The 25,278-nt window shown below is 37.6% G+C and overlaps 1 protein-coding gene across 2 annotated transcripts in view; it reads right to left on the reverse strand.

Moving 5' to 3' along the window:
- Positions 1–25,278, reverse strand: part of THSD7B (thrombospondin type 1 domain containing 7B) — a 919,482-nt gene that overhangs the window by 416,964 nt on the left and 477,240 nt on the right. For both annotated transcript variants that reach the window (XM_032145845.1, XM_058434423.1), the window contains 3 exons: positions 18,590–18,781; positions 16,686–16,920; positions 7,606–7,721 (listed from right to left, as the gene is read on the reverse strand). In XM_032145845.1, the coding sequence (XP_032001736.1) occupies positions 7,606–7,721; positions 16,686–16,920; positions 18,590–18,781 (543 nt within the window). The remainder of the gene's footprint in view (positions 1–7,605; positions 7,722–16,685; positions 16,921–18,589; positions 18,782–25,278) is intronic.

Here is a 25,278-nt window from a genome sequence, read left to right on the forward strand (position 1 = left end):
GCTTGTCTAGCTTGCCTTTCTGTAGCTGAACAGGGGCACCAGGACAGACAATGTAGCAAGTTTAAACACTGAGTTTTTTATCTTGGTCTTTGCTCCTTTGAGGCCATATGGCAACTTCCCTTGAGGAGTGTGTTGCCTCATCTGTGAAGCAGGACTAATAAAACAGCTCTTCCTTTACCATTAAACTGTCCTGACAATTTATGAGATAGCACATGTCAAATTAATGTGTGATCTATAACATGCAAAGCCTGCAATAAAGGTACTGGGCTTCAAATTCTTGATTTGCTAATAGACAAGCAAGACTATCTGTGCCTATGGATGCAGCAAGTAGCTCGTTGTTGTGGGATAAAAACAGACAAGCCCTAGAGCCACAGAGAAGCCTGGATTTCCACCATGCTCTGATTCAAACATACTGGGTAACCTCAGAGCAGTTACTTCATCTTTCTGAGCCTAGGGTTTCCCACCTGTTAGTCATGTATGATTAGACTTACCTCCTGGGGCCACTGTAGGCTGCAAGAGAAAATCCAGTAGATTATACTATAGATTTCAGGTCCTTCTAAATATACATCAATCTCTAGTCCAGAGGGAAGAAGAGGGAGTAACGGGGTGAGAGGAAAGAGTCTGGACTGACAATGCTTTCCCTACCAGATGTTACTTGGATTAACATTTCTCTGAAGGAGTTTAGACCAGACTAAGAGTTCTCAGCTCTGAGCAGCAACTCCCGTTCTAATGTAAGTGTTCCTCCTTGTCTCAATATGGTCATCAGACTCTAATGCAATGTTGTTATTTTTTTTTTAAATCAAATCTGATAACTTCTTTTTTTTTTTATTTTACTTATTTATTTTTATTTGTATAAATTTATGGGGTGCCTAATGCTAAATCTGATAACTTCTTATGCTGGGTTTTAATAAAGACAGGCAGAAGATCCCATAATTAAAAAATATATATAGGAAAAAATAAAATAATATTTAACTGAGAGAATTTTATCCATGAACTTTTTCCCCCTGTGAAATAGGAAAAGGTGTTTTTTTATGAATTTTATCAGCCCACCTCCTCAGTTTGGCAGGAGTATGATTGAAAACTATAATCTCTACAAGCCCAAGTGTTTGTCATTCCTCCTACTAAATTATCAGGAATATTTATTGAGCACTGGGACCATGTAGTGATCTATGGACTTTAAATTACAGACTAAAGGAAGCAAGTTATACCCAGCAGCACCTGTGAAGACAAAGATACCTGCACTCATGTATCAGAGCTGGGTCTGGAGACATCTATGTGAGCTATACATCTTACTGTGTTTAATTTCTCAAAAAACTCTTTGGAAAAGATAACATTATCTAAAGTTTACTGAAGAAGCAAAAAAGATTTAGGTAATGTCAATCTCAAGGAAGAACAAGGTGTTAAAGTGCCTCGAACATTATTTTTAGGGCCAGTGTTCCAGGCTCAAAGCTTTGATTACTCAAACACAGCAGACCCTCTATTATTTGGGAACAAATAAGTAAACAAAGGTGTGGATGGTTCTGCGAAGAGGAGGGGGCCACATATACTTGACAGGGGAAACTAAAGAGGGAAGTTAGTGCTTGTATGTATTTGAGTGGGCAAAATTCTGGAATCCAGAATAGGTTATTTTTGACCTTTTTGACATTCAGATTGACCAATTCCCTAATTGGCCTGGATCTGTGGAAAAATCTGTTAATGCCACAGTTTCATTTAAAAGAAAGCAAAATCTTTAAGCATTAGAACTGACTGGGGAAGATATGTGTTTATTTATTCATTCATTCAACAACAATTACTAAATGCCCACCATGTGCCAGACACTGTAATAAGCACTGGAAGTTCATTAATGAAATGAAAGACTCCTACCCTCTGAGTTTATAGTCTGTCCAGAGCAATATAGGTATAGAAACAGGTGCTATAATAACAGCATGTAGAGGACTTAATAATTGCAGGAACTCAACGTAATACAAGCTCCCTGACCTTAAGGAACTTTTATCATTATCATTATCACCTAATAATAATAATAATAATAAATAAATGTTAAGCACTGACTATTTCTCATCCTCCACCACTAGTAAGAGTCACCTACGGGGAGTTTTAATACCGAAAATATCCTTTCAACTTGAAGAGATTCTGACTGGAGTGAGCTGGGGTGAGTCTCAGACATCTGTGGATTGAAAAAATTCAATGGGGTTGAGATTAAATAAAAATAAATAATAATAAATTTCTATATACCTGGCACTGTTCCAAGTGTCCTCCTTATAACAGCTCTTTGAAGTAGCTGGTAATATTACCTTATTTTGGAAAGGAAGAAATTGAAACACAGCAAGTTTAAAGTAATTTATATGGCAGAGATGAGATTTGAATCAAGGAAATCTAACTCAAGAATCCATGCTACATGCCTAGGTGTTTAAAAAAAAAAATCACAGTCTGTTTTTGATACTGAAAATTCAAGAGGTAACTCCAGGAGGGTTGACACAGGAGGAAACGAATTCCACAAAATGAGGTTTCCTACAAATTCCCAGCAGCAGTCTCTGCTGTTGGCCTTCCCGTTACCATGACACTGCTCTCTAGCTCACTCCTTAGAGATAAAAGTTAAAGGAGTTCCTTCAGCCTCTAATTATTTGAGACTGACAAATAATTAATCATTAGCTCCGTGGTTTCTAGAAATATTCTGTTGAATATTCTGTTTTTAATATATCATAATTTATCTTCAGTCTAATAACTTTACCTCTTTCATATTCTCCCTTTCCATAAACTGGTAAACATATCTGGCAATTATTTCAACTAGTCCTTTTGGGTGTGGAAGTGCGGATTAATGTATAGACAAAATAAGAATGTCCATGAGGTGATAATTGCTTTGTGTAGCCATCATGACATGAATCCATTGTATTACCCATTAATACTTTGTATTCACATTGCATTCATTTATGTATGTTTGAAACTTCATATAATTAAATGTTGAAAATATGCAGTGAGGCTCTTTAAAAATTCTCTGATATAAATCATACAAAGGATAATATTGATTTGGGATCTTAAAGTAAAAACATGAGGAATGACAGTGATGACAGCAGTGGCCAACATAATTAATTCCAACACTACCTCGGCAAACAATTATCAATGATCTCCTATAACAGGCTGAAATGTATGTGAAGACATATTGTATAATATTAGGCACTGAGTGTTTTTCATCCTTCACCACTTATAAGTCACCTATGGAGAATTTTAGAATCGCAGATATCCTTTCAACCTAAAGACATTCTGACTGGGTGGGCTGGGGTGAGGCTCAGACATCAGTCCATTTAAAAAACTAAGGGCTGAGAAATGTTGCAATAAGCGAGCTGTTGCTATTATTAACTAGACCACATTGGATACTTTAGGCAGGCATTTGTTTTGTGGGCTGAAAAAAGAATAGAAGAAAACAGCAAACAAACAAAAAAAAAGTACGAAGGAAATGGTTCTTGATCATTTGATTAATTTAATACAGGGACTGAACAATTAGACAGGCCACAACAGGCCAAAGCTTGATAGACCTTTGGTTTACTCAGAAAAATATGAGACTATCATTGATCCTTTTAGGAGAGACTCAGAGAAGGAGGAGTAAGAAGATCATAAGCATGGCTTGAGATTGTCCATGGCTTGAAAATACCTTTATGTTTTAAGGTTTTAGCTCTTGAATCAAGCCAGGACAAAATAAAACCTGAGGCAATTCATCCATTGCTATGTCACAAATCACTGCTGGTGCACTTGGTCCCCTAAACAACCTTGGCTTTCTGAGAGGTTTAGAATGACTGTGATTCCCTAGTTGTTACCACAAACCTATTACATCAGAATGTATTAGAGCAGGATCCAGGCATCAGAGATTCTCAGGTGATTCCATTGTGCAGTCAACTTTGAGGACCACAGACATAATCGCTTCTCAACTTTGATGACCCAACCTGAAGCCACAGTAGCAAAACAAAAAAAGGAGTTCTTCTGTCTTCATTAGTCGAGGTTTCCACTTGCTCCTGTCCATCCTCCTCCTGGATCTTTTCCTGATCTCTCAGTTTAAGTTAAACCACTTTTAACCACTCCCCTTCACCTCCAATCCTGTCCCCACCTGCTGGTCTGTCCCTGGTCCATGCTTCTCACTTTAAAACTTTGATCAGACATTGCCTCGCCCAGAAATTTCTAATGAACCCAACCCTACATAGAGCTTTATACCCAACATATACGTATCACCTGGGAACTTATAGAAATGTACAATTCCAGGCCCCATTTGGGTCTACTGAATTAGAATCTGCAATTAATAAGATCCCCAGGGGACTTGTATGCACATTCAAGTTTGAGAAGTACTGTTTTAGGACACCATTTCCCAAAAAGTCTGTTGAAGGACACTCTCAAGGACACAAAATCCACTGCCTAGATTTTAATCCACACTCCTCTCTCTCTTTACACAACATCCGTACATTCAAAATATATGCATTGAGTGGCAACTATATGCCCCATACTAGGCTGGGTTTAGAGTATCCAGTTGTGAAGCCGGCAGAAGTGGTCCTGATATTCATGGACTTAAAATCTAGCAGGGGCAACTCTAACAAGAAAAGATAAGGGGATGAATAGGATGCTGTGGGATAATCTACTTAATGGAGGAGGATGGGGGAGTCTACGGTAGTCTAGTAGATGAGAGCAGCATTCCAGGGGAAAGGCAGGTCTCTGTAGATGCACAGGCTGACGACCTAGGAAGGAGGGGCAGTTGAAGAGAGTGGAATGCCAGCCTCATGCACAGCAGGTGCAAACTATGCAACTATACAAACACTTGCCCAGTGCTTACTCGGTGTCGGGAGGTAGTCTAAGTGCTTTTTTTATAGGCAGGTGTTATTATTAACCTCCATTTTACAAATCAGAAAACTGAGACAAAGAGACATTAATTAATGTATCTGTCACATAGCAAACATGAAAATACAACCACAGTTATCTGACTCCAGCATCCATGCTTTTATGCCCCAATCTACAGACTCTTGAACTGGGAAAAAAAGCAAGATATATTCAAGAAGCTGAAAGAAGGGCCATATGTCTAGAGTTAAAGCAAGTTTTGCTCAGGGATCTACGGCCTTCATCAGAATGAGGGAGAGGAGGAGGAGGAGGGTCACCATACAGGGGGCCCTAGCTTCTTACAACTGAAAATTTCTGGGACCCACCCATAGTTATTTAATCACAATTTCTAGTCATGAATCCAGAAATCTGCATATTAATAATGCTTCCGGGTGATTCAAATGCAATCAAGTTTGAGAACTATAGGCTTATAGATACAATTTCCTCCAAATTTTTCCCCCTCTTATAGTGTCCTTTAATTAACTCATAGTTACTTAATAATATCTTAGTCCCAAGCTATAAACTAAAAATTAGGGTAAATACGACTGAAATGGAAAGCTGGAAGAAATCTGAAAATTGAATCTTTGCCTCTGTAGGTCCCTGACTGCCAAGCTGTGAAAAGAATTATCTGGGCTTGAAAAGTTGGCGGCAAAAAGAGACCACAGAGACTTAGAACTATTTTCGTTACAATGCCAATGATTTAAACAACTAATTGAATCTCTGGAAATTGGAGTAAAATTTAAACTTGCTTGAGGAACAATTATTTTACATGCCCTGTGATTCTGCTGCCTTTACCCAATGCTAGGAAAAGACTCTCCAGCAGCAGAGAGAATCTTCTTGAATGTAGAATAGGTGGACTAGCAGTGGCTAAAGTAATCTCTGGTCAACAGGGCACACTGGCTCAACAAAGTTAATCTGCCTCCCTATGTATCAAGAGACTTCAATAGCTCCAACACCAATTTCTGGCTACCGGTGGGGTATTCTCTTAAATCCAGTTTCTTCTTATAACAATTTAACAGGAATTATACTAAACTCTCATGAATAAGAAGCTAAAATAAATAGCTAAACATCAACAAAACTCCATCATCATAGATTATATTATTCCCTTGCATCTTTTCAATATTTATCTTTAAGAGCCTGAAATGTTTTAGGTATGTTATCATTAAAATTCCCAAAGTCAGCCACCTAGATGCTGCCTTTCAAATGGCTCAGAGTAGAGACAGAAGCTTTTCTATTCTTGCCTGCTTTGAAATGACATTACCCTGGCTATTTAACAAACCCTGTTCATCCAGTTCATTTACTTTGGATCTTCATTCAGAATAAAACAAGTTTTGGAGAGTTTCCAGAAGAGATTGTTGTTTCCACCCCTCAAAAGTTTAGATAAATAAAGCACTGTATTTTCAAAGCTCTTTCTTATTCAATGTATTTATTTCTGATTCTATCCATAAGCAAATCTCATTGTACGCTACTATGTTAATTCTGTGACAAATGATCATCAGGAAGATGAAATGCCATAGTTATAAAACTTTATGCTGGTACTCCACCACTGCAATACAAAGATGATAATTTTCAACAGGTGCCACAGCTCTGTTTTCAATCACTGAGAGGTGTTTCAATGACCATCAGATCTATGTCAATATTGGCCTTATTTTCATGTCACTCTCACAAAGTGATGCCATAGATATGTGAGTCAAAGAGCATTTGAAGGATCTTAGATGCACACAGCTGGAATTATCCAAGGAAAGTAAACCTCTGACAGGTTCTCTCTCTGCAGAACTGCATACTTTCTTCTCTCTTCTTCCAGGAGGCTGGTGCAGCAAGACAGATATGCCCTGCTTGAGAGGACATGGCTGCCAAGAGAAGCCCAGGGACCAGTGGATGAGACTCACTGAACTCTGGACATTAGAGGTAATATTATTTCTGTCTTTCCTTTTCTTGGATTTGCCTTTTGTAATCATGCAACGGTAAGATCCAAAGGGCCAAGGCTAGTGTATGAGACTAGAAGAGACGGACCGAGTTATTAGCTCTAGATCTTAGGCCAAAATGGAGTTTTGGGATGAGGATTAATTATATCTTCACATGAACTAGCCCATCATATGATGGGAGCTGCAGTATGCTTTGGGGAAAAGATCTGTTCTAAGAGAGAGGGTCACTTTAGCATATACTCCTATGTGTTCATCTAGGACTTTGCTATTAAGTATCCTGGATTAAATCCCTTCAAATATACCCAGATGTATAAAGTATCACCATTAAGAATAAAGAAATACAAATCATATATTGCCAATTTCTGTACTTGTTCAACACTTTGTAATGTATCTGCTCTTGTACTCCATGTACTTATATTCATCAGTGATGTGAGCATCGTATTCAAGCCCTATATTCCAATGAGGATACCTGGAACTGGGGTCCAGATACACAAGAGCCACATAGAAACTGTGATAGTGATGATGCTTTATAAGGAATCACTTGGGAATGACTGTTCACAATGCCACAATGGGGTCAGTAGAAGATGAATACTCCTGCAATACACACAGGTGGAACTATGACATAAATTAAGAGAATATGTTTTCTCTTCCAAGCTCTGATAGATTTGGAAACACAAAGACTTCATTTACAAACTTTACCAAACTTGTTTCCAGGGTGACAGGCAAATAAAAAAAAAATGGTGCTCGCATTCCACAACCTCTCACTTACTTAGCTGTGGAGAAACAACAGGTTAGGGAAGAAAGGACTAAGAACGCAGCATCCACCTACCTGCTTGGCACATCCCCGGGCAGGGTGTCCACTCGCTGAAAGCAGTCACAATACAGTCTTTTTTGCATGGGAGAAAACAGGGGCGCACGGTTTCAGGTCGAGTAGAATCTGGACATCTGTCAATGTGAAGAGACCATGTGAATGCCTCTTTGAGAGACTAAGTGGTTGAACACAGAACTATAGGATTTTAGAACCGAAAATATTAAGGCTCTCATGTTCCTTTAACAGGTGAGGGAAGAAAGACTCCTGAAGGTGAAGCTACTTGCCCAAGCGCTCAAAGCTGGAGGCAGAGCCTGAAGCAGACCTCAGCTCTCTTGACCCAGAGACCAAAATAACTTTTTACTACACCAGTAAAAAAAAACCTCTGAAACCAATGAAAGATGAATGCCAAGAAAGTGTCTCACCACCAGCATCAACTAATTTTATCTTTTTCAGAAGGAAAAAACTGAAATATTATTTTAAATGTTTTATTCAGGGTGATATATCAAATTAGCAATATTCTACAAAAGGAAGGATTATAAAAGAAATATAAAAATATATTGGAAAACAAAAATCTTTGATGGTCAGTGAAAAATACTAGGAATCTTTGATCATTGACAGCATTCTAGACTACTTAAATGGTTAACAGGTATTTCTTTCCTTTTTTCTTTTTTTTTTTCCCAAGATGGAGTCTCACTCTGTCCCTCAGCCTGGAGTGCAGTGGCACGATCTCGGCTCACTGCAACCTCCACCTCCCAAGTTCAATGACTCTCATGCCTCAGCCTCTCAAGTAGCTGGGATTACAGGCGTGCCACCACGCCTGGCTAATTTTTGTATTTTTAGTAGAGACGGGGTTTCACCATGTTAACCAGGATAATCTCAATCTCTCGACCTCGTGATCTGACCTCCTCGGCCTCCCAAAGTGCTGGGATTACAGGCGTGAGACACTGCGCCTGGCCAATTAACAGGTATTTCTATAGAACACGTAGACTGACAAGTTGGAAGAAGCAACATATGACAGACTGTTAATAACAAATATACTAACCAGCATTAACAAGGAAAAAGATACTGATTTTATTACTTTGCTGATAAATAATTTAGTGCCCAGACTTGGGAAGAAAGTAATATAAATAGTTAATGGATTCACAATTATTTGGAAAATTAAAGTCTCAGCAAATAGCAAGCAAGTTTTTGTTTGTTTGCTTGCTTGTTTTTAGAGTAGAGATGGCTAACAATCACATTTATTATATTCTACAACGGTGTTACACCAAGAAGAAAAACAGGAAAGCACTTTACACTATACATTTGGTTTTTAAATTCTGTTTCCCATAAGTTTCATATAAAGAACAGAGATGCAGTGTGTATAAAGTTTAATAGCGTGAGCTCCGTATTGGATAGCCAGTGCCGAGTTAAGGGCTCTGCCTACATGTTTTCAGTTACTCTTAACAGCAATGATGAGCATTATAATCTTCAGTTTCATATAAGCTGAGGTGTTGAAATAAGTAATGGACCCAAAGCTTCATGGAGACAAAGCACCTGAAAAAATTATGATTGAGAAAACACCAGTCTAGCAAGTTTAAACAGACAATTAATAGACTTCCAGTAAGAGAGAACAGAGAAAAACGGAAAAGAGAAAATTGATGAGGAAATAATGGACTTCACTATTACGGAATTGAAAAGGGATGATAATTGAGAGTGAAAAACCCAGGAAGTGTATACAAAATGACCAACATGCAAATACAGGGACTGTCCAAATTTCAAAAACAAAGAAAACGTTAAGAGGAGAAACTAGTAATCCCAACGCTTTGGGAGGCCGAGGCGGGAGTATTGCTTGAGGCCAGAAGTTAAACACTAGCCTGGGCAACAGAGCCAGATCGGGTGTCTACAAAAAAATATAAAAAATATTAGCTGGGCATGGGGGTACATGCCTGTAGTCCTAGCTACTTGGAAGGCTGAGGCCAGAGGATCACTGAAGCCCAGGAGTTCAAGGCTGCAGTGAGCTATGATCACACTCCTGCACTCCAGAGCCTGGCCAATAGAGCAAGACCCTGTCTCTAAAAAAGAAAGAAAGAGAGAGAAAGAGTGAGAGAAAAAGAAGGAAGGAGGGAAGGAGGGCGGGCAGAACAGAAACTAATAACTATTAAGGCAAAAAGGAAGAAAAATGGGTCATCTAAGAAGGGAGAGGAATCTGAGTGACATCAGACCTCATCAACTTACATAATTATAAATCCGAAAGCAATTTCATAGTGTTAACATTTTAGAAACAATGCATAGGCAAAACACAGAAGAATAAATTTTGTTTTGGGATAAAATGTTCCAAAACATCATTCTGGTCAGAGAGAGTCCAGGATGAGAACTAGAAAGAGGAGACAGGATGGACACTGGATGTCCTCCTCCAACAAAGCAGGTGTTCAGAGAGTTGAGCTAAACACAATGAAATGAGACAAAGTCATTATGAACAAAATGTTTGTGTCCCTCCCAAAATCTGTATGTTGAAACCTAACCCCCAAAGTAAAAACATCTGGTGGTGGAGCCTTTAGGAGATAATTAGATCATGAGGTTGGAGCTCTCATGAACGGCATTAGTGTCCCTTACAAAGAGACATCAAGTAGCTGGCTTCCTCTCTGTGTTCTCCACCATGTGAAGATACAAGAAGATGGCCATCTGCAAACCAGCAAGAGGGCTTTTCCTGGAATTCAACCATGAGATCACCCTGATCTCAGACTTTCAGTCTCCAAAACTGTCAGAAATAAACGTGTTTGTTGCTTCAGCCAACCAGTCTATGGTATTTTTGTTAAAGCATCCCAAACTGACTTTGACAAAGGTTCTAAGAAACTTGATCAAAAGTACTACTGTAACCAACCAACAGAATGCCAACATTCTGGGAGGAGTTGGGAGAGGCAGTAGTGGAAATGAGCTGAGGTTGATTACTTTCATGGGAGCAAATCACAGAATGACAATTTTAAATTGATAAATGCAGAGCTACGTGGCTCTTCTGTGAAAAATATATCCTTTAGAGTTAGGAGGCAAACACCAGAAAGGGAGAAGGGTCAGTGATATACACTTGAATTTGCTTGTATCCACATAAAGATACAGGGGAGGTAGATGCAGAATGAATAAAGTGGTTGTCGGTGACAGGGAAGGAGGAGGGAAGTGGGTGAATGAGAGCCGGGGTGGCATAAGTCTTCCAAATGTTCACCTTTTTATATTGGTGAACTATGTGTCTGTTTTCCCAATCAAAATTCAGAGAGAGACAGAAAAAAATTCAGCAACTGTTAAAAAGTGGTTGTGCTATATAAATACATTTTCTGGCTTTGATAGTGTATTATGGTTATGTAAGATGTTACAGCTGGGGGAAGCTGAGTGAAGGGTACATAGATCTCTCTGTACAATTTTTGCAAGTTGCTGTGGATCTATAATTATTTCAAAAAAAAAAAAGTGGTTGTGTTAAGGAAGTAGGATATGAAGTGGAGGAGGAGGTGGTTGAGAACCTACTGCTTTCCACCATCAGTCCCTCTGTTATTTTACTTATACAATAAAACATGTAATGCTTTGATTAAAAAAAAAAACTAAAATTAAAAGATATATACCCAGAAAAAATTGCTCATAAATTCATTCTTATTAGTGGCATTATTATTATTAACTATCTTTAATACATACATACACACAAATCATCTATAAAATAGATTGATTCAATGAGCTTCACAAGAGAAAGAAAGACGAGTGTCATTATCAGGATATAGTGTTATTTAAACAAGCTACTCTGGTAAGGAAAATTTATATGATACTTTAGTCAAGATAAGAAAACACTAAAATCATTCCTAAGTCCCTTATTAATTTTTTAAGGTATTCTAAAAATGAATTGAATTGCCATTTATTCTAACTCTTCTCCAACCTCTCCTGGTAGATAGCTGGGAATGAAAACACAACCTGAGTGATGCTGACTTCCTGTGCCCAGGAGTCACAAGGGTTCCCATATGGACCCACCCAACACTCAAACATTCACAGAACAGCCTGGAAATATTTGTGGTGCAACACTTCAAGCTTTCTATAGAGAGCTGCTAATATCTCAGGAACTTTATCCCCTTCGATTAGGAGTAGGCATTAATCTCTTTTAGGGAACTGATATTGTCCATTTTATTGACCCTTTACTGGCATCACTCACCATAAACACTCACTGGGTAATACTTGAACTCTCCGTGATATGGCCCTTTCTCTCTCTTTTTCTCTTAAGTCCAAAAGAGAGAAAGAGTATCATTCCCTCAAGGGCAAAGGTCAAGCTTAGGTTACAGTGCTATTATAGAAGAAATGAACTGTGGGCTTTCCTGGAAATGCAAGTTATTTTTGGTTTGATGAGGGTCAAATATTTTGTTGCAATGGAAATTGTCTTTTTGTCACTTCCCCTGCCAATGAGGTTTATCCTTTCCTCAGGGATTCAACTTTCTCTTCCTATTTACACATTGTCTGTCCTTTCATGCATCATCACATTTCCAGTTTCCATAAATTTTCTCATAGTCTTCAAAAATACAGTCTTTGGCTATTAGCAACCTAGGTTCTCTCCAACTTCTAAAAACAACAAAGTTGGTTTTCTTTATCACTGTATTATCACTGACAGAGAAAAGACTTTTGATAACTTTTGGGGTGCTGATGCTGTGTGTGTGCACATACACGCACATGCTGTACGTACAATAATTTTGAGTGCCTTGATGGTAGAATTCCATTTTATATCATGCCTTAAAAATCCCATATTTAGCTCAGTGTAAATGTTTAGCAACATTAAGTGAATAATTGTATAGTATTCTGTGCTATCGAAGCCTGAAGACAAATAAATCCCTGGGGAATGTTAGACTTATTTCTCCAGCTATTTCCACAACAAAACTGAAGCCTTGAAACCCAGAGAAACAGATGGATTCACTTTTTAGTTAGTAAGCATACATGGTCCCTTGCCTTTTGTCAAAATTTAACTTCCTGCTTTCACGTAATACTCTGATTATGGATTAGTAATGCTCTCCATAAAAGGGAATGAATTCCATTTCAATGAATATATTTTCCTGGACTTGCACTGGAATGTTCTATAACTCTTGTCTCTTGGCCTTATTGTAGGCTTCAGCTTTTTTTTTTTTTTTTTTTTTTTTTTTTTTTGAGACAGAGTTTCTCTCTTATTGCCCAGGCTGGAGTGTAATGGCCTGCCACCTCAGCTCACTGCAAGCTCTGCCTCCCAGGTTCAAGCGATTCTCCTGCCTCAGCCTACCGAGTAGCTGGGATTACGGGCACCTGCCACCACTCCTGGCTAATTTTTGTATTTTTAGTAGAGATGGGGTTTCACCATGTTGGCCAGGCTGGTCTCAAGCTCCTGACCTCAGGTGATCCACCCGCCTCAGCCTCCCAAAGTGCTGGGATTACAGGCATGAGCCACCGTGCCCAGCTAGCTTCAGCTTCTTATAAGCACTGTGCTGAAATACATCACATTGAGCTACAAAGACCTGCCATTTTTCAGCTACACCTCCATAATTAGTCATCTGACCCAGGAACTGATGTATTCATCTCACTCAGCTAGATGGGGAAACCTGCCAAGCTTTTAAACATTAAATGTTTAAATGGAGCTATTTATTGCTATATCTCACAAAATGCCAGTTGTTTTCACATTAAAAGCAGAAAGCACCTTATCAGGAACTTTGAAAGGCTTTGAGTTATGTGTTTTCAATCTTTATTATCATTATTTTTTGTACACTGCCACTGGGGAAAGAAAAGCATTGAATAGTAAAACAAAACCGAACACAACTTCAGGAAGATCCCAACAAGCTCTCACTCTCATTCAGTTGTGCCCAGCCAGATCTCATTTTCTGATATGATCAGTTCTACTACTCGTACAATGGTAATAGTCTCACATGTACAATTACATGGAAACCAAAACACCAACCCAGGGACACAAGAACTTGCGAGAAACTCTATGCCTCTCAGGGCAGTGGGTTTAGAGATATAACATTATTTTGAACCACACGTTCCATGGAGACATGCTTCCTTCTCTGTTTTCTGAAGCCCACTCTTTCTCTAGGATATTTTCTTCTTTTTTTCCATTTCTCTATCCCCATCCCAAAGATTTCATATATGACAGGGGATCTTTTCCCACTGCAATGACTTTCATGTGAAAAAGAGGAAAAATATATTTTTGGAGGCATAGCGAAGGATACTTTATATTGCTGATAATCTCCCTGGGTGCTTCACTGGACACTAGGTATTATTTTCTTAGCTCAATTAATCTCATTAACCTCAAGAATTTTAATTAATTTCACTAAAGTCAATGCAGGCTGCTCGTGTTTAACAGGATTATTTGGAGACATACAGTCAGAATTAAAACTAGGTTGTTAAGTCTCCAGCCTCATTAACAGTACAGAAAGTAATTAGCAATGTCTTTATATTTGTGTATGTATGTTAGGGAAAACATCTGTGCAATTGATTTTTCTGTGTTGGTAAACCACAGCAAAACTGGAGATGATTTACTGTAATAATATTTTAGTCTCACTTATCTACATTTTAAAACAAATGCATATTAGCTTATTATTAATTATGTTTTAAACTACAAAATTCTGTTCCTGTGATTTTTTTTCTCAAATCATCTTTAACATTTGAGTAGGCTGATGTGCTCAGAAACCTTCACGAAACTGTTATGCAAAGTAATAATGATGATACAAGAAGAAATAGATGCTGATTTGAACATATAACTCAACTTTTTCTGTCCAAATAGCCCTTTAAAATGTGATGATAATTTATGGAATAGGTATCAGTTTCAATTCTAATGCCCCTTTGCTAAAATATAAAGAAGCTACATTCATGTCCAGTGGATTTTTCCTGTCAAGGTGGTTCAAAGTTGAAAAGCTTTGTGGAAAGGAGACCAGGCTTCAGGCATGCTAAAATTTTTCATCACTATAAAGAATAACAGTTTGCTGCATTTTATGTAAGGTTACTCATACGTCTAAGCCATAGTTATATTTATTTTTATATTCATCCTAATCTTTCGTGCATCTTTTCTTGAGCAGTTGAAAATTTAGGTCATAAAAATAAACATTATCTAGGCTTCAATCCTTCTCAGATAAAAGGAGTTCTCATGTCTGCATAACATCTTTATAAAACTTTCAGAACCTTACTATAACCTCATGACTTAGGTTATCACCTGTAGCAGGTAATACCAAATGTTATTGTCCATATTTGTCTATAACTTCCATTGATTCATTAGTCCAATCAATCTATGTGGTGCTATGGCTACCAGGTAAGTTGAAAAACACAACTAATACAAGCTGACATTTCCAAAAACACTGCTAGCAATGTAGAGTTAGGTTCTACAGCAAAAACAGTATTTATGAGCTAAAAAGAGCAGGTATAGGTATGACATGTTCACTACTTTTCATGATAGTCCCCTTTAATAAAATTTATCATGGGAGATTAGATATGTTTTTCTTGAAGCAAAAGATAAACATCAGCTTCCCTTGATCTTCATATCCAATCCTTGGCAAACCTATCACTCCTCTACACATAGGTTTAGCTCATTCATAAATTCCAGAAATGTTTATACTAACTACCTTCCAGATGCTGTGCTAGACTAGGGTTGGAACAAGAAAGAACACCCAATCCCAGCACTCTGGGAGCCACATTTAGGAGAAGAGAAAGGTGAGGTGTTCCAGGCTATGCTTCCCTTCAAGTCACAGTATGACTTGCAAATACACATCTTCATGTGTATTTGCAAAACCATCTGCTCATCAAATGCTCTGACACAAGCTCCGGGCAGTGTCTGCCAGTCTGCACTCTATCTGCCGTAAGCAGTTCATTTCCCATAACGGAGCTTGGGTGACTTTCCTTACACATGGCCAAAGTGGTTTCTATGGCAGTGTGGATCAGGCCCAGAACCCTTCACCGTGGTTCCCCAGACGAAATTATTCAGTGTTTCCATTGCCCATGAGAGAAACACAAATTAAATTGAATTAGGCAGAACACCGAATGTATTTTCATATTTTGCCATGGAGGGCAGGGTGTAATCAGTAGGGACAGGACCACGGTTCAGTGCTGCCAGGATTTATTCCGACTGCATATCTGTTTCTTCCTGAGCATCAGAATGAATCTCTCCTTTTACTTTTTCCACCAGACCTGACCTTGTCTGTGGCAACTCTCAGCTCATATGCTTAGAGTATCATGAACAGAAAAAAAATGAGTTTCCTTCTCCCAGCTTGAAAATTCCTGGGGAGGGACTCTATGTTGCCTAGCTTATGATGCTAGACCAAAGCTGGCACCAGCTCATCCTAGTGGCCCACACCCTGTGCCTGGAGTGGGGTCTCCAAATATGGCCATTGGGAATCTCTCCAGATAGACCAGTCACAAGTCTCTCTATAATGCATAGGGCCCTTCTGTTTTCTTCTTTACCAGCCTTCCCACAGGGACTTTAGGAAAACATACAACTCCTCATTTGGTCTAGCCAGTTCTTTAGGCAGTTACTTTTTTTCCTCCCATCATTTGCAGTTGTTCTTGATCCTTTTTGACATCTATATCCTAATTTCCAAGCCCATATTTTCCTACTGTCTTTAAAAAGTTTTACATCTTCATGTACAGAGAGTACAACATGCATGAGATTGTAAGCTCCCGGAGGGCACGGATTCATTAGTCTAATTAGAATGGCTGTATGGATGTATCTATGTAATGCAGGAAAGATCTGTGGAGTCTAAAGAAGAGTAGGACATAACCCTATATTTCAAAGCACAGAACCTAGCTTTATGTTGACCTCGTCTTTATGTGATTTGAGGAGAGTAAAAAATACAGAGATCAGCTCTAGAAAATTTGATTATTCAAACGCATTCAATGTTTGTGGACACTATTCATTTTTATCCATGAACTGATATATTAATACGTATTATAAATGCACCAGTGATACATATCATAACCGTGTTTATCTTTGTTTGAGGCACATGTTTTAATCTTTAATGGTCAAACAGCAAAAACAAACCACCTTACTCTATCAGAGACCCAGAAATATCTATTGCTTGATAAATGCTTTCAACTAAAAATACTCAACATGAAATAAGCAAATGCATTTTCAGTAACAGGCTAATAAATACCTTTTGGTCATCACTTGCCCCACATGACTCTTGACACAGAAGACCCTCCGAGTCTGAATGCCTACACCACACGTGGTTTCTCCGTTCCAGCCAATGGTTCCATTAAGGGCAGTTACCAAAGTGTCCTCAGAACAGGGGCCCCAAGGTGATGTCTCCCAGTGAAGCTGCATACAGGAATGGTCATTACACAAACGATGCTCTTGGAGAGCCTGACTAGGGGGACATGGCTTTCCACCTGCCAAAAATAAGAACAAAAGACAATACATAGTTGTTGCTGCTCTTGTTTTTGTTGTTTCTGCTGCTTTAACGGTATAGAGAGACAGCTTTGCTGACACAGCCTTCCAAAGACCTGAGCCACTGTGCTGTTCTTCCCAATCTAAGAACAGGGATTTTTGTCCTGAGCAACACCTGAGGATAATATTGTACACTCTTTTCCACTAAATAACAGCAGCAGTCCACATCAATTAGATTTTAAAATTAATTGACTCTGTTACCCACCACTGCAGCATGCATCTCTGAGATAAACTCCAAAGAAACCTGCTTTTCAAAAAATATTTCTATGCTTCATATATTCATGTATTAGCCAGTTAGAATAGTCTATGACCTCCAAGTGATATTATCTTGAATGAACACACACACAGACACACACACCCCTTATGCAGCACGGTGTTCCTTTCCTAAGGGAGGCGTTATTTTTCTAAGAGAACCATTTTAAGACACCCATTCTCCATCAAGCAGTGCATTTCACTGTAATTTGAGAAATCCAGAAATATCTGTTAAAGTTTGGAGAAGAAAGGCACTCCTTAAACTCTGAAATAATACCTGACAATGTGCTATGCTCTGCAGGAAGACCAGACATATATGCATCCACAGACTCTTGGATGAGTCAGACAATCCAATTTTATTATTGTCCTTTTCTCACATTTTTATACCCATATAAAAAGTGGTATTTATCTAAAGCATCAATCTTTGCCTACTCTTCCACACTTTAATGGTTTATTCAGTGGGCCAAATGCCCAAGATTTGTGACCTTGGTTTTGTTATTCTTGATTTTTTTCCCATTCATCCCTTCCAGAAACAAAAAAAGAGAGAAGGAACCAACTTCACTTTAAGAATATGAAAATCTTCATTTATCTTGACCCTGGCCCCATTTCTCAGGATCAAAGAACAGAAACTTACTTAGAAAGTAGTTTCTCACAGCCAGTGGCCATGCTATCCTGCTGTTCTAACTGAGCCATGGGCAGAAAAAGCCAAGGGAGGGCATGAAAGAAATGACGTGTGCTGGAAACAGAGACCATCACCATAAATTACAGGAACAGCTGCTCCTCTAATTTGTTCTGATGTCACCTGCTTATATTCTCATAGCACTTTTTAGCTTCATCAAGGCCATTTTCACAGCCTTCATGCTGTGGCCCCCTCCTGCAGAATGCTGGCATGACAGAACAGGACACCAGCATGCGCGCATCAGGTAGTTTGCAGATGTTAGTGGCAGTTCCCAGTTGAGAAGCCATGTCTCCTGATTATTAATTTGAAGCTCTTTTCACTAAACATAGTCTAATTATGTTCCCAACTGCACAAGCTATCTTCAGTTTGGATGTGTGTCAACCAAACTCTGCTTTCTTGTCTAAGAAGGGTATTGAAAAATAACATCCATCTGATTGCCATGGCCCATACACAGGTATGTGGTAAAGCAATTCATGTAAATGGGTGAACCCAGTATAGCTAAACTAGAGGATCAAAGGAAAAAGCACGGAAGGAAATGAAACTGTTAATTTGGATTCGGGGAATAGAGATATCATCTATGTATGACTATTTCCTCCATATAAACTTCCCTATCACCAATGAGGAAAAATGATAATAATTGAGCTAATAAATCCGGAGTGAAAACATTTTCTGTTACTCACCTTCCCCAGCCAGTGCCAGGATAGTTCTTGACCTAGTCTGTTTCCCATCTGAGTTTTTATTTGAACAGGACTGGGAACAGGATGACCACTCTGTCCACTCGCTTAGCACACAGTCCATTCGGCAGGGAATTTCACAAGCCTTCCTTTCAGGAGGAGGGGGAACTGGGCAAAGACTCCCTGATACATCTTCTCCTACAATCAACAAGATCAAGACAGTTGGTGATTAATGCACAATCAAGGCCAGTCCAAGGAACAGTTAGGCTCACTGCTTTATCTATTACTTTAGTTTAAAGTACAAAAAAAAAATGATAGTTTCTTCAGCCATTCACAATATTTACATCAGAAAAAACTTCCAGGAGATAATTTGGCATTTAGGAAGGTAGATACTACAGCAAAACTCCCATTTGTAATCCTTCATAGAGAGAAAGTTGGCTTCCTTCAGAAACAATCTAGCCATGGATGGCTAAAGATGGATGTGGTGGATGTGTTATGGACAACCATATATAACAAGTACATGCTTTTCCTCAAAACGGAAGTCAGAGCTGTCCGTTCACCTGAAAACCACAATTTATGTTGAGCCTTCTAATCTACTAAATTAAAAGGAATTTTATAATTCTAGTTTTCTTTTGGGTACATTCACCTCCAAATATGCAACCTTATGCAAGATTATCACACAATGACTGTTTTGTTCTCCTTTTTCATAGTGGTAAATTATTTGAAACTAAAATGAAAATGGACCTGTGGCTAAAATTATATAACATGTTAACATAAAGTTGACAGCCAGTCTGAAGTTCTCCCTAATACATTTACTATTCCCCCTTGAATAACCTAATGCATTGCTAAACCAAAAAATAACTATACTCAAAAATATGACACAAACACACCAGATGTCAAGGATCCTCAATTTTGCTATTGCCTCAATGCCTTTCTATAAATACTATTTACAATCCTTTGATACCGTATCATAGAACATGATTTTTCAGAAACTATAAAATAATGGAGTTTTATAATTAACAGATGTTAGGACTAAAGGGATAATTTCTAAGTAATGGGAAAATATCTCAAATGACTACAATGGCTTCTTAAAACTCTCAGGTTATTTATTTGCTATTATTAGAATTCAAATATCCCTCTTTTACAGATAATAACTCAACTCTTACTATTCCCCTCATTCACAGCCTCCTCATAAAAACAGAGGACACAAAGAATAGTGACATCACTTATTGTTTGAAACAACAACATAAAACGTGAAATGGCAACTATAGGAGAGAGGCAGTTTTGTTTGTATAACTTTATGGCTTTGAAATTCTCTTGTCATGATCTGGCTGAAATAAAAAAATAAACGTGAAGGGGACTAGTATTTATTGAACATCTCCTCGTGCCAGGCACTGTGTTTTGCATATATCACTCAGGCTTTGCATATGTTATTGAATCCTCACAACAAACTCTGAATGGCAAGTGTGATCCATCTCATCTCATAGATGAGGGCTCAGAGCAGAGGCTCAGAGAGGAAAATTTGCTCATGCTTACACAGGCCTGAGCTGGGGAGCAAATCCGAACTCTCTGACTCTAAACTTCTGCTTCTCCCATTAACCATGCTGTATCTAATTCCAAGGAGATGGATATTCTTTTTCTGAGGAAGTCAATAAAACAAGCTGACAGTCAGCAAGACTGCCTGAAGGAGAAGATAGTGCACAGCTAATATCTGCATTCATATTTGTAAATGAGGCCAGGCTCATTGCCCTTGAGGTACAAATAAAGCTTTTCAAGCATATTATGAGAAGTAATAGAGGTTCTAGCAGATAATCAAGCTGAAAGACCAGTTCCAATAATTCTCTCTTCATTCTCAATCTATTTCCAGTTTGAGTCCACACTGTGTGTAACACACACACACACACACACACACACACACACACACCCAATACAGCACTTTCCCAAGTATAGAAGCAGGCAGGCCATACAAAAGGCCCAACCTACATCTAATCAAAATTTAATTTCCACACTTGTGAATATTATTAACATACTCTGTGCACAAAATACTTTAAAGCTATGTCTTGCAATAAGCATTTTTGAGGAACAAGATATTTGTAGGGGTTTTATGAATAAAAGTATGGGGAAAGGTGGTGAGTGTTGGGTTAAAAATAGTAACATTGGTTTCATTATTGAAAAATTTCTCAGTGTTGAAAATGCCAATATATATTGTTAAGTTTCCTAGAAGGTAAATGAGATGTAGTGCTTTTCATCTGTATTTGATCAAGGGCCATACTTTTTGAAGAGCATCTCTCTCTTTCTTTCAGAAATGGTACTTTTACGAGTATGCTTTGAGAAAACTCTACATTAAAGAATTATGAAATTGTCAACTACTATTTGATGAGTAAATACTATGTCCAAGGCATATGATGGGATAAAAATAGATGGACTGACTGTTAGTTATCTTTCTAGAGCTCATGATTAATGATGAAGATGAGCTATTAACACATAAAAGTAAAACCAAGCCCAAAAGTAAATGTCAAGTTGCAACTGTGTGATTCAAACATAAAATATTTCAGTGATTCAGGGGATTGGCATGGTTCCCTCCAATAAGGGAAATAAAAGGGCTGAGAACTTGTGGCAAGGATGGAGGGTATTTCAGGCATTGGAAGGATCAGCAAAGGTTAGGTAGGAAAATATGAGGTATCTGGAAGATAGTTAATACTGAAGGTGCATGATGAAAAGAGAAAGCCTATTTTGGAGAAGTTATTTGACATCAAATTCCAAATGATCTAGACCGAAACATAAGTTTTATTATATCTCTGCTTTCCTTAAATTCCCAGTTACTCAGGTTTCCCGTGACCCAAATTTACCATCCTCCCTGCCATCACATTCAGTGTTCTCAGTATTCACTTCAGGCACTCAAATACTTTTTAAAATCTCAGCTTTTTTTATAAGCTGATATACCTAGTTCCTCAGTGAACTTTAATGTCAATACTTTTGGTAGTTTGGCTATACAGGCTAATTCAGAAAAGGGAACAAATAGATCAGAACTTTAGGGAAGCAAAACTAATAGTCATAAGCATCCTGTAATTCCTGTGGGAGTTATTTTAAAAGAAATCTTGAAAAAAAAAAAACCCTGCACAATGAGGTCTCAGCTGCAATATGTCCAGCCAGACTCAATTAAGTGTATTAAGGTGAATTGTAGCTACCAACATTTACTCACTTAAGGACACCACTTAACATTTTTGAATGTCAATTATTTCATTTGTAGGAATAAAATAATGGCATTTACCTTTTAGAGCTATTCTAAGGATAAGGATTCATTTATTCAACATACATATCAAGGTGTCTAACACATGGTGAGCTCTCAATATACGGAACCTTAAAAAATGTCTTTGCAAAGACATATACCACAGACACACACACACACACACACACACACACACACACACACACACAAAGTAAATAAAACAAATGTTCTTCATCTGAAATCTAGATATTTATGTCACAGCCATGAAAAGCACTTGCTTTACTATTCATATTTGTGTACAAATGACAATCAACAGTTTCATAGATTGGTTTACATAAAATATTTAAAAACTTATAATTATACAGATCCTTTTATTGACATGGTTGGCTAATCTAAACCATCTAACAGCCAAAAATAAAGCACTTGAGTCTAAATAACCTCATCTGCTCATATACATTGGTATAATTATCTTCCCATTGTGCAGAGAGAACCCATCTCAGAAGAGGAACATTTATGCTTTCCTGTTTTTATTTTCTTGGATGGATCAATGAGACCATGGAACTCTCAGGCAAGCATGAAAAATAAAGCCCTACATAGTTCAGAAGCTTAGCCATTAAAAGTGATTTTCACAAGCTCGGATAATCTAATGTCATAATAAAACGGAATATATTTAAGACAGAAATTGAATTCATCTTTCAAAAAGACTCTATAAGTTATTCCTAGCACTCACCAGGCTCCCTGGGATCAATAACAGCAAACTCCCTGTTCTCTCCTCGTGGAATAGACTTATTTAAACCAGTTATGATTCTGGGAAAATGGAACATGGTGCTGCTTTGACCGTGTCACTTGGGATTTTGAAAAATAATTTAATATAATGAAATTCACATAACATAAAATTAGCTGTTTTAAAGTAAACATTTCAGTGGTATTTAGCACATTCACAATGGTTACAAGATATTTTAATCACTCCAAAGTAAAGCCCCATACGCATTGAGCAGTTTCTGTTACCTCTTCCCCGCAGCCTCTGGAAACTGCCAATTTACATTCTTTGTCTCTATGGATTTATTTATTCTGAATATTTTATATATATTTGTGATCTTTTGCATCTGGCTTCTTTAAGCATAGTATTTTGGAGGCACATTCACCTTACAGCGTGTTTCAGAACTTCATTCCATTTTATGAATGAACAATATTCCATTGTATGTATATACTCAAATGTGTTTATTCATCTGTTGATAGACATTTGGGCTGTTCCCATATTTTGGTTATTATGAATACTACTGCTATGAATATGCATGTGCATATACTTGTTTGAATACCTGTTTCTACTTATTTGGGATATATATCTAGGAGTGGAATTCTGGAGTCACATTTATCACTCAATTTTGCTCGCTGGTGATTCTGGGGGCTGTGGCATAGATAGCCAGATGAATAGGCCCTGGCTACAGTTCACACCACTCTTCTAATAGCTGCCCATTCCCAGCAGAATCAAAAGCACTTGGACACGACAAAGATTCTTAACATATAAATATACTCAAGATCATTTAAGAATGTTTCCTTTTTCAGTTCAAATGTATATATGAATTAAAAATAAAATATATATAGCAGGTATATTTTATAAAAATGAACAAACAGCATAGTCTATAATTCTTATTTTCTGACCCTAGAGTACAGGTGTTCAAAGAGAGAAAGAAAAAATAAAGATATGAACAAAGTAGAAAGAAAAAGAAAATAAAAAAACCTAGACAACCATGAATCCACAGGGTAATTTGAAAAGTAGACCAACATTTTGTTATGATACAAACTTCAAACTACCTTACTCGTCCAAATATAATGCATACTGAGTACTTTATTGATATTTCCTCTTGTATGCTATTACACTATGGAAAATAATGAAACAGTTATCAAAAATACTCTACATGTCATAAAATTTTATGTCCTATTTAAATCTAAGAAAAGAATGCCAATAAACCTTGATTAAATGCTTGCCCACAGCTGAGTAAGATATCAACAGACAGTATGTAGCAAATTTAGTGGAACTCATATGCTTTTAATTCCATTTTTAAAATCTAAATATTATGTCCTCAAAAGCAAGTAGCCCCTGGCCACTTCTGGATTGAGACCCTAACCAGCTAAGGAAATGTTTATATTCAGAACCAATAAAATATGGAACAAAAGCTAAGGGCAAAACAGAAGCTATGTACAACATCCTAATATTGCCAACAACACCATTAATGTCTTTGGGTGCTAATTTCAGAATTGGAAGCATATTTGTCTATTTAGCTTACACATATAGGAAAATACATAAGGAAACTTGATGTCAAATATTATAATAACAAAAACAACATTAACAACTGCAATAAAATAACAATAGCATCTGATAGTTGGGAAAGCTTGGAGTGGACTAAACTCTAGCTAACCACATCACATGCAGTATTTCACTGAATATTCATATTAATATCATTAGTTTGGCACTATTGTTACACCTGAGGCATGGGAAGTTAAAAAACTTTCTCAAAGTTGAAAAATGTCTTTGCAAAGACATATCTCACACACACACACACACACACACACACACACAACTTTCTCAAAGTTTTTTCCTTACACAGCCAGTGTCTGAGCTGGGTTTGGAAAGCAGATCTGCAATATGTAATAAGCTCAATTCTTATCCATTAGGGGTTGTGTTGCTTTCTGGTTCATATCTCACATGTATCTTTCTCTTTACATTACTTTTAGATAATGCCAAACCATGAATAAGGGACTCTACACAATTCATTGTCAGCTCATCAGTAGATCTAGCATTGGGGGAGCAAGCCCAGAAGAGTGGGCACGTTGATTATTTTGGAACTGCATCATGACATGGGGTGGAACTGAACAATGCTTTTCCAACATAGAAAAGATAAGTAGATGAAAGAGAGTTCAGAATGAAAAGATGGGAAGAAGTGATAGAATACAAGGCCACATAAGTAAAGACTCAAGTAGGGAGATTCAGCAAAAACTGTGCAATGTATGATGAGCTAAATTACACAAACACAGGCAAAAAATATAATAATGATGTAAAGATGCTCACAAAGTGAAAAACAATGAAGTTCTAAGAACTGATAGAAGTAAAGAAAGAGAACATAGAGCAAAGGCTAAAATGAACATGGGAGGAAAACCCAAAAGAGACATTAAAATATTTCCAAATAAACATGATTACAAAGGCCAGGAATTAGCTAAAATTGCATCCATGTGGCAGGTGAGCTGTTTGTTTCAGAAGACTAACTGGGTAGCTATACAAAGCTCTTCAACATACAATAATATAATAATAGTAGCTAATAATTTGATCACCTAGGATGTACCCAGAAACATACTGTTATGTTCTACAAGTATTAGCTTATTTAACCCTCAAAGCATTAATATCAGTAAACACATGCATAGTACTTGGTAGATGTCAGTTTCTGCCCCAAGTAAATAACCTACATTA

Source organism: Hylobates moloch, unplaced genomic scaffold (assembly GCF_009828535.3).
Source record: "Hylobates moloch isolate HMO894 unplaced genomic scaffold, HMol_V3 SCAFFOLD_24, whole genome shotgun sequence".
Lineage (NCBI taxonomy): Eukaryota > Metazoa > Chordata > Mammalia > Primates > Hylobatidae > Hylobates > Hylobates moloch.